This window comes from Danio rerio, chromosome 11 (assembly GCF_052040795.2).
Source record: "Danio rerio strain M-AB ecotype USA chromosome 11, GRCz13ab, whole genome shotgun sequence".
Lineage (NCBI taxonomy): Eukaryota > Metazoa > Chordata > Actinopteri > Cypriniformes > Danionidae > Danio > Danio rerio.
This window is the reverse complement of record NC_141031.1, coordinates 43737016-43751940: the sequence shown is the minus strand read 5'-3', so window position 1 is coordinate 43751940 and position 14925 is coordinate 43737016. Positions and strand designations below refer to the sequence as shown.

Sequence of the window (14925 nt, the reverse complement as noted above, 5' to 3'; positions counted from 1 at the left end):
TTTTTATGGTTTAATAAATGTAAAATAAAATAAATAGATTTTTGGAAATCACCAGGCGACCCCCCTTCATTGTCCCACGACCCCTCGGGGGGTCCCGACCCCCACTTTGAGAACCACTGCTGTATTTAGTACTATTATAGGTATATTTTATATGTTTTTAAAGTAACTTTAAAGTAATCAGTAATCTGATTACTTCTTCCATGAAATAAGCAGTAATGTAATCAGATTGCAATTTTCCAGTAATAATCATTAAATTGTAATTGATTACTTTTTTAAAGTAACTTACCCAACACTGTATATCATCAACTATTCCGGTATGTTACGCAGCCGTTGCCCTTCCAGCTGCAACCCAGTACTGGGAAACACCCAAACACACGTAATCTCTCATACACTACGGCCAACTTAGCTTATCCAATTCTCCTATGGCGCATGTGTTTTGACTCTGGGGGAAACCGGAGCATCCAGAGGAAACCCACACCAACACAGGGAGAACATGCAAACTCCACACAGAAACACCAACTGGTTCAGTCGTGACTCAAACCAGCGACCTTCTTTCTGTGAGGCGACAGTGCTAACCGTTGAGCCACCGTGCCATCACACACTGTAAAAAATGGCCGTAATTTCAACGGTAAAAAACTGTAAAAATGCTACAGTACAAATCCGTAACCTGGTTAAGGGTATGTTTCCTTAATATATACGGCGAATAACAGTAAATTGACTTTCCCAGAATTCCCTGCATGGCACATCACTTTTTATGCATTTGGTTGACATTAATATGGATTTTTTGTTGTTGTTTCCCCATCAGTTATGTACATTAGAGATTTATGTTACATCTAATGTGATAAACAATGTTTATTTCATGACTTTAATTTTATACGTTACCATACTGGTGTTTAGTAGCTGTGTGAATGACACTGAGCACCTTCTACATGCTGATACTCTTTTCTGCTTGTGGTATAAATCAATAAAATACGGTAATTTACCGTAAAAATGAAAAATTACTTTTACGGTTTGTACCGTGTTTTTAACGGTAAAGTACTGGCAACCACAGCTGCCGTTTTTTTACCGTAAATTTTACGGATTTATTTTTTACCGTGCATTATGCAAAATAGTTTTGTTATTTTAATGTGCATTTAGGATACATCATGTCCAGCTATAAATTTAGCCTTAACAAAGCAAAGAAGTTGCACATTTTATTCTGCAACATGGTGAAAATGCCATTTGCATTACATGATGAAGGGTGAATTAGGATTCAGTAAAATGACATTTGATTTGAGAACATTAGTAAACAGTGTAAAAATGAGAAAATAAAGTTAAATATAGCTTAATATTTTGAATAATGTCCAATCAAGCCAAGCAAATTATGCAAAATAGTTGCATTATGTTATATAACATGCATTTGGGACACATTATGTCCAGCTTTTAATTCACCCTTTTCAGACATTTCATTCCGTGACATGGTTAAAATGTCATTTGCATTACGTGAATGGTGATTTGAGATATGGTGAAATGGCATTTGTCATGGTGTTAGAGGACGAATTAGTCAAACTAATGAAAGTGTTGTTGTTTTAAAGCTGTAATGTGATGTTAATGGTGTGTAGTGTGTGACAGAGATGTTTCTGCGTCCTGCGGCTAAAGCAAAATGTCAAAATGACACACGCTGCCGCAGTTACAGCTGCCGCTCTTGTCTCCGAAATGGCAATTCAGCTTGAAGTGTTACCCAGATTGTCCAGGAACATTAAAATGTGCAATCTAAGAGTAATTATGTGGAAATTTCTCCCGCTGAAAATCTGCATAATCACTTGGCTTTTGTAATCTATTAACCCAGGCTGAACAGCGTCCGCGGCTCGTCTCTCTCTGGAAGCGGCAGCTTTGTGGGCACTGGAGCCTGAAACTAGCTTTGTTTAATCTACAAGAGAAAAGCACTACAGGCATTAGAGCCATTATGACAATGGGCTGAGAACACATTTACACTGAGAGCCCTCCAAAAAGCTGAGGAGAAACCTGACCAGAGCAGATACTTGACAGCGTTGGGATGATGATGCTTTTAGTTGGCTCTGTGACCTGCTCTGACGGGCAGATCTGTGGATGGCTTTGTGCTGCTCGACTTGGTGGAGCTGAAAAGATTTGTCTGTTTTTATCGGTAAACCAAGACTTGGTTATTAAGTAAATGTCAGTACTTTCGATTTTGGACTTTCTGTTTGTACTGAAAAGTATTCAACACAGGCTCATTGGGAAAATGTGCCCTGGGGTAAATTTTTTGAGAACCAAGAAGTAAAGTTGAAGTCACAATTATTCGCCCTCCTATGATTTATTTTTAAATTTTTTAAATATTTCCCAAATTATGTTAAACAGATTCAGGAATTTTTCACTGTATTTCCTATAATATTTTTTCCTCTGGAGAAACTCTGTTTTATTTTGGCTAGAATGAAAGCAGTTTTTAATTATTTTAACCCATTTTAAGATCAATATTATTAGCCTCCTTTTAAGCAATTTTTGTTTTAGATTGTCTAAAGAACAAACCACTGTCATACAATGTCTTGCCTTCATTAACAAAGGTGGCGCTGACAAAGGGAGTGAAGATCCAAACGCAGGATTTAATAACAGGATGGCCAGGCAAGCAATGGTCAACACATGAACAAACAGATGCTTACAGGAAATCCAGAGCCGTGTTCAATTAACAGGCAGATGGTCAAAAAGGCAGGCAGCAGACAGGAATAAACAACTAAAACAAAGCTAGGGTCTAACACGGCAAGGTAAAACACGTCGTAATGTTCACTATACAGTTTAACAAGACTTAGCACTGATGTTTGTGCGCTCTATAAATACTTCACGTAATCTCTTTGACAATCCTCCGGTTGTGTGTGTTTGTGTGGTGCATGACTGGATCTTGTGGTACATAATTGGCGGATTTATGGTTTATTAGCGATCTGCTGCTGCTGCTGCTGATATTCATAACACCTAATTACCCTTACTTGCCTAATTAACCTAATTAAGCTATTTATATATATTATTTAGTTATATATATATATACAGTTGAAGTCAGAATTATTAGCCCCCTTTTGATTTTTTTTATTATTTTTTTAAATATTTCCTAAATGGTATTTAACTGTGCAAGGAAATTTTCACTGTATGTCTGATAATATTTTTTCTTCTGGAAAAAGTCTTATTTGTTTTATTTCGACTAGAATAAAAGCAGTTTTGAATTTTTTAAAAACTATTTTTGGGACAAAATTATTAGCCCCTTTGAGCTAATTTTTTTTCGATAGTCTACAGAACAAACCATCGTTATACAATAACTTGCCTAATTACCCTAACCTGCCTAGTTCACTTTATTAACCTAGTTAAGCCTTTAAATGTCACTTTACGCTGTATAGAAGTTGTCTTGAAAAATATAAAGTACAATATTATTTACTGTCATCATGGCAAAGATAAAATAAATCAGTTATTAGAAATAGGTTTTTAAAGCTATTATGCTTAGAAATGTGTTGAAACAATCTTCCCTCCATTAAACAGAAATTGGGGAAAAAAATAAACAGGGGTGATGATGATGCAGGGGGGCTAATAATTCTGACTTCAACTGTATATGTATGTATATTTATATGTATATATATATATATATATATATATATATATATATATATATATATATATATATATACAGTTCCCCATATGCTCTGGGGAAAACCAGAGCACCCGGAGGAAACCAACACAGGGAGAACATGCAAATCTGTATAGGAGCATAACTAACACTCTCTGCACTGGATTTTAAACCAACTTTTAGTTGGTCAATGGTGCGGTCTATTTTAATTGCTTAAAATAGCAACGCGCCAACAATGCACCTTTACACACCTCCTTTCTAGACCAGAACACACATGAGTCCACAAAGTGGCGCAAATGAATTTGCTGTTTAAACAAAGTGGCAAAAAACATGAAAATTAGTGATGTCCTTGTCTGAAAATAGTAATAAATCACGCCAAACACATCGTGCATCTCATCGCGCCGGGTGCATGAAAGGATAGAAACTGGAGCACCCGGAGGAAACCCACACCAACACGGGAAGAACTCCAAACTCCATACAGAAATGCCAACTGACCCAGCCGGGACTCGAACCAGTGACCTTCCTGCTTCAATGCAACAGTGCTAACCACTTTATTTAAATTTTCTGTTTTATAGTGAATAGAACACAGAATATATTTCTAATAGCAAGCTGAACTTACCAATCTGATTTCTGTTGTGTGAGTAAAAGGCGTTGACCACTGCCGCACCAATAATCCACCTAAAACATTCAGAGAAACAGTGAAACAGCATGACCTTTCTGTCTGAAGAGAAACTATTAAACTAGTATTTAATTATGTTTCATACATGTCAGGATCCACGGGCTCCCGCAGCTTTTTATGACCTTTCTGAGCCGATGCTGCCAGGTTTTCCAGAATGTTCTCGAAGTAGTTTTCCTCACTGAAATTAAGCTGAAAGATAAGAGCACATATAACAGAAGTGCCTCTGTCTAAACTGTCAACAGGCTTTTATTTACGGTGTGTCAGTGATATTTGGCTTTATTGAGAGCTCAAGTTTCCATACGTGAGCATATTCCTGGTCCAGCTTCTTATTTTCCTCTTCAAGGATGTGGTCGGGATAACCAATCTGTTCTGATATGGCCATGGCCTGCAAAATATGGGAAACATCAGGTAGTTTGTGAAAAATGTGAAGAGCTCAGACTGTAGCGCAGTAAATGCATATTTAAAAACAATAAAGAATACAATTGTAACAATAATTGGCTCCCAAAATATATTAAAAATGAATAAATAATCAGTTTAAAAACATATGTTACTCTTTTAAATAATATTACGTGGCGACACAGTGGCTCAATGGTTAACACTGTCGCCTCACAGCAAGAAGGTTGCTGGTTCAAGTCCCAGCTGGGTCAGTTGGCATTTCTGTGTGGAGTTTGCATTTTCATCCTGTGTTGGTGTGGGTTTCCTCCTGGTGCTCCATTTTTCATCTTTTTATGCACCCGCCACAATAAGATGCACGATGTGTTTGGCGTGATTTATTACTATTTTCAGACCAGCCCAACACTAATTTTCATGTTTTTTGCAAGGTTGTTTAAATAGCAAATCCATTTGCGCCACTTTGTGGACTCACGGGTGTTCTGGTCTAGAAAGGAGGTGTGTTAAGGGGCTTTGTTGGAGCGTTGTTATTTTGAAGAACTGAAATAGACCGCACCTTTGACCAACTAAAAGTTGGTCTAAAATCCAATGCAGAGCGTGTTAGTTATGCTCCTATGCAGGTCCAAGCGCTAACACATTGCTTAATACACACAGGATGTACAGCAATACACAAATATCTTCACAAATGAAAACAATTAAATGATTAAAATATTACAAAAATGTTACTTTATATTACAATGTCAATCAATATTACTATTATATTAATATTACATGAATATGAAAACCACAGCCTCCATGCCTTCTTCACCTAGGCAGTGCTTTTTTCATGATAATCTGCATTTGTATAATGTTATTATTAGTAGTTGTATTATTTATTATTTGCAGATTTGTCCACCTGTCAGGTTTTGGAGACGTCTACATCACCATATGGGGCATAACATGACTTGTGTTTGGATATAACTCAGTTTTTTTGACCACACTTTGTTATTATTGTTCATTTATTATTTTGCTGGAAATTACAACTGAATTTAGAAATAGTTTTAAAACAAATCTTTGTGCTTAACAAACGAAATTAAATATGTAGGCTAATGGATGTCTTCTGTGGAGTGAGTTTCCACCGTTTCCTGACTCCACAAAAGTAAAGGAGTAAAGTAAAGAGTAAAAGTAAAGTAAAGAGAAAGTAAAGAGGCTGAATGGAGGAGGCTCATTCTTTCTCCTTGTGCTGCAGATAGTTTGTTTAACTGTTTTCTCGCTAGTGCAGCGTTCAGTTTTTCAACTTACAAAGTCAACGATTTTACGGTCTTTATTACAAACATGCGCTGTTTTCAAAATGTTTTCAATTTATAAAACTCATTCTTAAGTTGCAGCTGATCACAGAGAGCTGAACAGATCTTTTAACCACAGTTGGTTTGCGCAAGTCTTATCTTTTATATATGTTAACACATGTTACTACAGAGACATGTTAATATGCGGCTGTCAATCAATTTGGTAAATGGGGAAAACCCCACTCCTACATCACGTTGCGGATTTGAATCCTAATTTAATGCCAGGAAACTTCAAAAAGGAGACTAATTGTGTTTATATTACCCCAATATGACTGTGGACACATTATACTACACACACTTCTGTCAAAACAGCTTACAAAAGTTGATTTTCATCATAGGTGCCCTTTAAAGGCCTAATACATAACTGTTTAAGCTCACCTTCTCTCTGGCCTTCACTTTGGACTGTTCATCCATCCAGCTCAGTTCCTCCAGAGTTTCCACATAAGCTTCCTGAATCTTCTTGATCAGTTCTCCCACCTGAGCAACACAGAAGAGCAAACACTGCTGAGAGTCTATTGGACTTTTGGTTAATTAACTTGCATATCATCTAATTAATCTGGTATATGTTTTAATTGATTAACAAGACTAATTGCTTACGATGGGATGAGGCAATAAATTATAGTTTTTCAGGAGGCCTATGTGATGTCAACTGAAAACAAAAGTAGCTTTACCTCATTTTAAGCCAAGACACTGAGAGTGAATATGTTTAAGAATTAGCTAATAGTTACTTCCACAGTTGTTTCATTAAATTAAGACGTTTTCTAAAATGTTATGTTGAAATATGCATATGAGGAATTCATTTAATATGTGCTAATTTGCAAATGTATTTCTGGCACACTAGATAAAATCATGTTCATAATTATTGCGCCACTTTTTGACATTCAATCATTCGTTTTTTTTTTTGGCTTGGTCCCTGATTTATCAGGAGTTGCCACAGTGAAATGAACCACCAACTACTCTGGCATATGTTTTATGCAGCAGATTTGTACTTTTGATATATTAGTGTCCAATGTTTTTTGGGGGGAATCTCTACTCTGTAAGTCAAAACACATTCACTAAACAGCAAGAAATAAAAAAAAAAATCTCTTAAATGTAGAATAAAATGTTGTAAAGGGACAAATTATGTATGACTAAATCCTCGAATGTACTATACTTGAAATACACAAAAAAATAAATAAATAAAAAAAAAAATATATATATATATATATATATATATATATATATATATATATATATATATGTGGTTTTATATTGTGGTTTTCTCGGTTTTGCATATAAATAATTTGTATGCGTTTTATATCATCCTGAATCTGCGGTGTGAGGACATTTCGGTTTTCCCAGTAAGTATAATGCCAATAAAAGAAAAACCAGTGAACAAAAAATAACTGTGTGCAAGCACTGTTTTACACATATAACCACAACTGCACATCTGCAGCGTCATCAGATACAATATCACTGTCTGAAGGCAGGATAGCAGAGAAGGTAATAAATTCCTCCAAATAGCAACAATCCCTCGCTGAATCTTTCAAGCAAACAAACCAAACTGGTTCCGAGAGACACATAAAAATAACAAAGGCAGTGCGGGTGTTTATTGCTAAAGATTTGCAGCTGTTTTCGGTGATTAGAAATGTGAACTTTTGTCATCTTATAAAAGCACTCAATCCGCATTACAGACTACAGCCTCGCATTTTTACAGCACCGAGATAATTAAGATGGTTTATTTATGTTTACTTAAGTACAAATATGTTTATTTGAAATGGCCAATTTATCTTTATTAACTTCACATGTATGTTTATTTTTAAAATGTTGGATTTTGTGTGTTCCCCGGTTTGTACATGGGCTACCAGCAGCTGTGAGATTTCAGTGTTGATTTTTTTTATACAATACACTAGGAACTAGTGCGCTTTTATTGGCTTTTAAGTAAAACAAAATGAGTATTGCAATAAATCGTTTTTATTTTTTTCACCTTAACCTCTTACTGTTCCTATTGCCTGTAGAACAAAAAAAAAAACACTTGTTTCAGGCCATGAGAACCAAAACGAGCCGAAAACCGTGTTAAAAAACCGAGGGATGTATTGAACCGTGAGCTATCTGTATTGTTGCATCCCTAATATATATATATATATATATATATATATATATATATATATATATATATATATATATATATATATATATATAAACAGGGCGGCACTGTGGTTTAGTGTTTAGTACTGTCGCCTGACAGCAAGAAGGTGACTGGTCCGAGTCCCGGCTGTGTTAGTTGGCATTTCTGTGTGGAGTTTGCATGTTCTCCCCATGTTGGTGTGGGTTTCTTCCAGGTATTCCGATTTCCCCCACAGTCCAAACACATGCGCTATAGGTGAATTGGATGAACTAAAATTGGCCGTAGTGTATGAGTGTGTGTAAAAGAATGTGAGAGTTTAACATGGTTTAAGAATGTAAAAGGGTACACAGAGCAGTTACACAAAGTCCTCCAGGATCATTCATCCATCATAATGAACAGTGATGACAGAAATCCCACAGAACAGTCTGATAGCAGCTCGTTATCTAAAGCACTGAAGGAGGATGTTCGTGTTATGTCTGTTTCTGGGGGTCAAGTGTTTATCATGCGTTTGTTGTTTCTGAGGGTCTGGTTTTTACCATGCGTTTGCTGTTTCCAGAGAAGGTTTCCCGCACGTATAGAGCTCCGACCGCATTCTCCATGTTACCCTGAACGTATCGGACACAGTCTCTCCACCGAGCCTCTTCTACTGTAGTGCCGTGCAGAGCCTGAGTGAACAGACGCACACATACAAACTCAGAGCAACGATCGCAAACAGGGACTAAACTTTAGATTTAGAGTTAAAGAAAAAAAATATTGTTATTATCTTCTACTTATTCTTATATACAGTGCATTCGGAAAGTATTCATAGCGCTTCACTTTTTCCCACATTTTTTATATTACAGCCTTATTCCAAAAGGGATTAAATTAATTGATTTCCTCAAGATTCTACATACAATCCCCCATAATGACAATATGAAGAAAGATTTAATGAAATTGTTGCAAATAAAAAAAAATTCAAAACCTGTAAAATCACATGTACATCAGTATTCACAGCCTTTGCTCAATACTTTGTTGATGCACCTTTGGCAGCAATTACAGCCTCAAGTCTTACTGAATATGATGCCACACGCTTGGCACACCTGTCTTTGGGAATTTTCGCCCATTCCTCTTTGCAGAACCTCTCAAGCTCCATCAGGTTGGATAAAAAGCGATGGTGTGCAGCCATTTTCAGATATCTCCAGAGATGTTCAATAGGATTTAGGTCTGGGCTCTGGCTGGGCCACTCAAGGACATTCACTGAGTTGTTGTGAAGCCACTCTATTGACATTTTGGCGGTGTGCTTTGGGTCATTGTCCTGCAGGAAGATAACCCGTCGCCCCAGTCTGAGGTCAAGAGCACTCTGAAGCAGGTCTTCTTTCAGGATGTCTCTGTACATTGCTGCATTCATCTTTCCCTCTATCCTGACTAGTCTTCCAGTTCCTGCTGCTGAAAAACATCCCCACAGCATGATGCTGCCACCACCATGCTTCACTGTAGGGATGGTATTAGCCTAGTGATGAGCGGTGCCTGGTTTTCTCCAAACGTAACAGACCAGAGAATTAAACCAGAGAATTTTGTTTCTTATGGTCTGAGAGTCCTTCAGATGCCTTTTGGCAAATTCCAGGCGGGGAGTGACTTCCATCTGGCCACGCTACCATAGAGGCCTGATTGGTGGATTGCTGCACAGATGGTTGTCCTTCTGTAATTTTCTCCTCTCTCCACTAAAGAACGCTGGAGCTCAGAGAGTTTAACCATCGGGTTGATGATCACCTCCCTGACTAAGGCCCTTCTCCCCTGATTACTCAGCTTAGATGGCCGGGCAGCTCTAGGAAGAGTCCTGGTGGTTCCAAACATCTTCCACTTATGGATGATGAAGGCCACTGTGCTCATTGGAGCTTTCAGAGCAGCAGAACTTTTTCTGTAACCTACCCCATCCTTGTGCCTCGAGTCAATCCTGTCTCTGGTGGTCAACAGACAATTCCTTTGTCTTCATACTTGGTTTGTGCTTTGACATGCACTGTCTACCCTGAGACCTTATATAGACAGGTGTATGCCTTTTCAAATCATGTCCAATCAACTGAATTGACCACAGGTGAACTCCAATAGAGCTGCTGAAACATCTCAAGAATGATCAGTGGAAACAGAATGTACCTGAGCTCAATTTAGAGCTTCACGCCAAAGGCTGTGAATACTGATGTACATGTGATTTTTCAGCATTTTTATTTTTAATAAACTTGCAACAATTTCAAAAACTCTTTTTCACATTGTCATTATGGGGTATTGGGTGTAGACTTTTGAGAAAATAAATGAATTTATTTCATTTTGGAATAAGGCTGTAACATAAAACATGTGAAAAAGTGAAGCGCTATGAATACTTTCCGGATGCACTGTGCTTATATAAATTCCAAAAATAAATCTAACCTAACCTAACTCTTATCCTAACAAACCATACATCAACTAAAACATAATTTATTCACCTTGTATAAATTTCACTTTAAAAAAATGACCAAAAATTTACCCTCATGACTTTTTATTTTATTTTTGTTTAATTTACAATTTGGTTCTGTGGTAAAGGGTCACATATATCCATTACACCATCAGAAAAACAACAGATTTAATGTTGGCCTAAAACTTTAGCACAGTACTGTATATGAAAAACTTTTTTCAACAAAGAATATGTTTTATTGGCCCAAATCTAATTCCACATTAAACCGATTGTGATGAGACAGTAGTGTATGAGCAAAAGGGACTTTTAAAAGCACTATGAGTGAAATGCCATGAGTTTGTGTTTGTTCAGTGTGTGACTGACCTTTCTATAGTGCGCTCTCACGTCTTTGAAGCGACGGCTCATACTGCTAACCCTGTCCATGATCAGCATCCACACCAGATAGTTCTGCAGAGTCCTGCCAAGATGTTGCACACAGATCATTCACTGTCATCACATCTACTGTACATTTCAGAGATTTAACCAATCCAGGCTCATTCTGAAAACGTAGTCCAGCGGACGTTTCTGGAGACCGCGAAATACGTCCCGAGAGGTGCGTATTTGTGCAGTTTTTGTTTTCGCGAATCCACGAGAGGCCGCTGTGTGCGCTTTTTCGTATCTCGAATGTCTCTCGCGAGTGCCGTTCTCGCCCGCGCTGTTCTCGCATCAACCCACCAGAGGCCGCTGTCTGACTGACCGAATGACCACCCTCCTCCTTCCCTGAACCCAACCAGTTTTACCGATTGATCCGCCCGCCCGCTCAATTCTCTAAACCAGAGCAACAATTTAGAAAAGCCTTCTAGAAAACGAAAAACGCTTATCGTTTTTTTTTTTACCACGTTTTCGGATTTCACAGCGTTCTCACCCTGTTATGAACTTGTTCGCTTTATTTTTTGCATTCTGTTTTTGTCTTACTTGGTTTCTGGAACCGCTCTTCCCCGGACTTCAACCCGGACGCCTTCGTCAACTCCTCCTCTCTGCATCTGAAGTCCGCCGACGCACAAGATGAGCTGACTGGACAAACTGACTGCAGCGGGAAAGCCCTCCACATGGAGGTAAGCGGTCAGCCGGCAAGTGCGAAAAGGAACGGCGTCACACCGCCCCATAGCGTTCGCTTAAAAAAATGAAATGCAGCCATACGTACCTCCCGGGACGTATTTCGCGGCCTCCAGAAACGTCCGCTGGACTACGTTTTCAGAATGAGCCTGGGTTGGACTTAACTGTAGAAGTCATATGTGTACTCATATATGCTGAGCACTATACATTATGTGTTATGCTGAATGATGATGGAAACATGAATATTTTTGACATTTTACTTTTCTCAAATGTTCTTTAAAACAGTTTTTTTTTACAAGCATTAGTATGTTTTCTGTCTGTAAATATACAGTTAAAGTCAGAATTACTAGCCCCCCTTTGAATTTTTTTTCCTTTTTTTATTTCGGCTAAAAGAAGTTTTCAATTTTTTAAAAACCAATTTAAGGACAACATTATTAGCCCTTTTAAGCTATATATATATTTTGATAGTCTACAGAACAAACCATCGTTATACAATAACTTGCCTAATTACCCTAACCTGCCTAGTTAACATAATTAACCTAGTTAAGCCTTTAAATGTCACTTTAAGCTGTATAGAAGTTCCTTGAAAAATATCTAGTCAAATATTTTTCAGCAGATATGTACTGTCATCATGGGGATTAAAAAATCAGTTATTAGAAATGAGTTATTAAAACTATTTTGTCTAGAAATGTGTTGAAAAAAATAATAATCCAGGGGGGCTAATAATTGTACTTTTGTGAATGTAATTTGATGCAGGCACCAAATTAAGACATATTAATTGTTTATAAAGGGAAAAGTATAAAGGAGACAGTTATGTTTACCAGTCAATAATGTGATTTAAGTGGTCGTTACCTTTGATTATGTCAACAATGTTTTAAAATATGCTCAAAATTGTACAATCAAAGATTTTAAAATGAGCTAAAAAGTTTGTTTACAGTCAGATATTGTAATATCCACTTTAATTTACAGCTCTGTGCTTTCTCAGTGCTTGAACTAACATCTCATTTAATCTCTTCTTTTAGAAATATCAGCAGAGGCACCAATGACAACGCTGATAAAAAAAGTGGAACACAACAAAGACTCAAAGAGCTATAAGGGATATTTATTTCTTCTGGATGTTCATAATTGAGATAGCAGTGAAGAATTACCTGCGGCTATGTTTGGACAGGACCTCGCTGAGCTTCTCCAGGTAAGGGGAGCAGTAAATAACAATGGGTTCTTCTGATTGCACTGAAATGGACACGCTGGACATGATACCCTGGATGTAGCGCGTCCAGTTAAAGCCCTGAAAATGAATGAAGAAACACAAAAGATGCATGTGTGTGTGTAAAAAAACCTTATGTTCAGAGTCTGTGACTGTAATAAATAGTTTGGAGGTCAACATGCTTGTGCAAAAATAATTTAAAAATAATTTTTAAAAATAGTTATTCATCCTTAAACCCCATATCTAGCTGTTTATCTTTTGCAATTTTCATACACCACACTAAAGAATGAATTTATAAATGGTTTAGTTAAATATTATAAAAAAGTAATTTATAGTACAGTTATACAGTTGGCATTTCTGTGTGGAGTTTGCATGTTCTCTCCGTTTTCACATGGGTTTCCTCCGGATGCTCCGGTTTCCCCCTCAGTTCAATGGTGAATTGTGTAGGCTAAAATTGTCCGTAGTGTATGTGTGTGAATGAGTGTATATGGATGTTTCCCAGTGATGGGTTGCAGCTGGAAGGGCATCTACTGCGTAAAAACCATATCCTGGATAAGTTGGCGGTTCATTTCACAATAGCGACCCCAGATTAATAAAGGGACTAAGCAGGAAAGAAAATGAATGAATGACCTAAGATAGACAATACAAGTGCAAGAATTGTGCTAAGGACATATTTACAGTTGATGAAAACAAGTAGTGCAACGTTATTCGTGGTACATTCACAAGTAAACAATGTTTTCCTTATTCAGTCCTGTAAAACGTGTTTTCTACAGGTGGTTTGTTAAGCCCACTCACCTGTGTGAGGCACACTCAGAAATGCACAATGTTTTACAGAGATATAAAGTGACTTTAAAGGCCCGTTCACACGGGGTCGCTTTTTGCTCACGTTGTCCTTTGACATGTAACGCCTTGTGACTAAATAAAGGGCGCCAATGTGATTGTGCACACTAACGCGCAAAAAAGGCGTAAAAGCGCTATTTTAAAGAAACTCAAGCTCGTTTTTTTGTTTGTTTTTGTTTTGTTTTGACGAGCCGTATCAAAACCTTCTCCACCAATCAGATTAGCACTTTTGTTCATGTGCACGGAGCTGCTAAAGTTACAGTAAACAGCACTTGGAGGTGCTCAAGGGAAAACTTTCGATGCGAGCGCACATTGAAGAAGATGCCCAGAGGCAGTATGAACATGGAGCTGCTTATTGCACTTAAAGTTGTGTTTCACCATCTAAAGTCAAGGAGGGATTTTGCATACTCTTCTGCTGGACGCCAGTGAAATTCACTTGCGTTTGAATGCGGAAAAACATCTCGAAAAACGCTGGCGATAAACGCAAATGAAAAGCGTTCCGGTGTGCACGAGCCTTAAGAATGTGTCTGGTGCCTATGGAGAGAAGAGTGTATTTTCTACAGGTGGTTTGTCAAGCCCACTCACCTGTGTGAGGCACATTCAGAAATGCACAATGTTTTATAGCAATATAGAATGATTGTAAGAATGTATTTGGTGCAAGTGTCTAGAAAATGTGTGTGTTTACTGTGGTATGATTAAAAAACTATAGTATTTACAATAGAATTTTTGAATCTGCAGACTCACATTGAGGTTGAACGTTTGCTGCGCTTCTCTCAGCGTCATCTTGTTGTAGAGCACAGTGATGTCATTGCGTTCTTCTGCTGGTGAGGTAGCCTGTTGAAGCATTTGTGATTTGACGTTCACATTATACACATTTTCCACATTATTCACAGATGCTTTTGCCTGTGTTAATATTTAGCATTTGAGGAGCTCACGTTAGCGATGTCTGTCTCCAGCTCCAGGACTTGAGACATGTCCTCCAACACACGCTCTTCATCTTGGGTCAAATTTCTGTCTTCCCTTGCAATCCTCGCCATTGAAACCATGAACTCCAGGTAGGCCTCGCGTACCTGCCCACAAACACACACACACACACGTTTGTTTTTGTGAATTGTGGGGACATTTGTGGGTTTTTCATTGTATTCTATTGCCCTATATACATAAACACAACCCTCACAGGAAACTGCACTGTAAACAATATCTGTCAATGAACACTTTTCATATTGTGTAATTCACAAGTGTTTTCCGTTTATTTACAG

At 37.7% G+C, this 14925-nt stretch overlaps 1 protein-coding gene across 6 annotated transcripts in view; it reads right to left on the bottom strand.

The window, feature by feature from the left end:
• Window positions 1-14925, bottom strand: part of mmel1 (membrane metalloendopeptidase like 1) — a 64142-nt gene that overhangs the window by 25388 nt on the left and 23829 nt on the right. For all 6 annotated transcript variants that reach the window (XR_015502877.1, XR_015502878.1, XR_015502879.1 and 3 more), the window contains exons 10-18: window positions 14602-14736; window positions 14411-14500; window positions 12771-12907; window positions 10891-10984; window positions 8639-8767; window positions 6374-6472; window positions 4582-4665; window positions 4366-4469; window positions 4221-4279 (exon numbers count right to left, since the gene is read on the bottom strand). Coding sequence is in view for 1 of the 6 variants with exons in the window: in XM_087274219.1 (XP_087130345.1) it covers window positions 4221-4279; window positions 4366-4469; window positions 4582-4665; window positions 6374-6472; window positions 8639-8767; window positions 10891-10984; window positions 12771-12907; window positions 14411-14500; window positions 14602-14736 (931 nt within the window). In the remaining 5 variants the exon portion in view is untranslated. The remainder of the gene's footprint in view (window positions 1-4220; window positions 4280-4365; window positions 4470-4581; window positions 4666-6373; window positions 6473-8638; window positions 8768-10890; window positions 10985-12770; window positions 12908-14410; window positions 14501-14601; window positions 14737-14925) is intronic.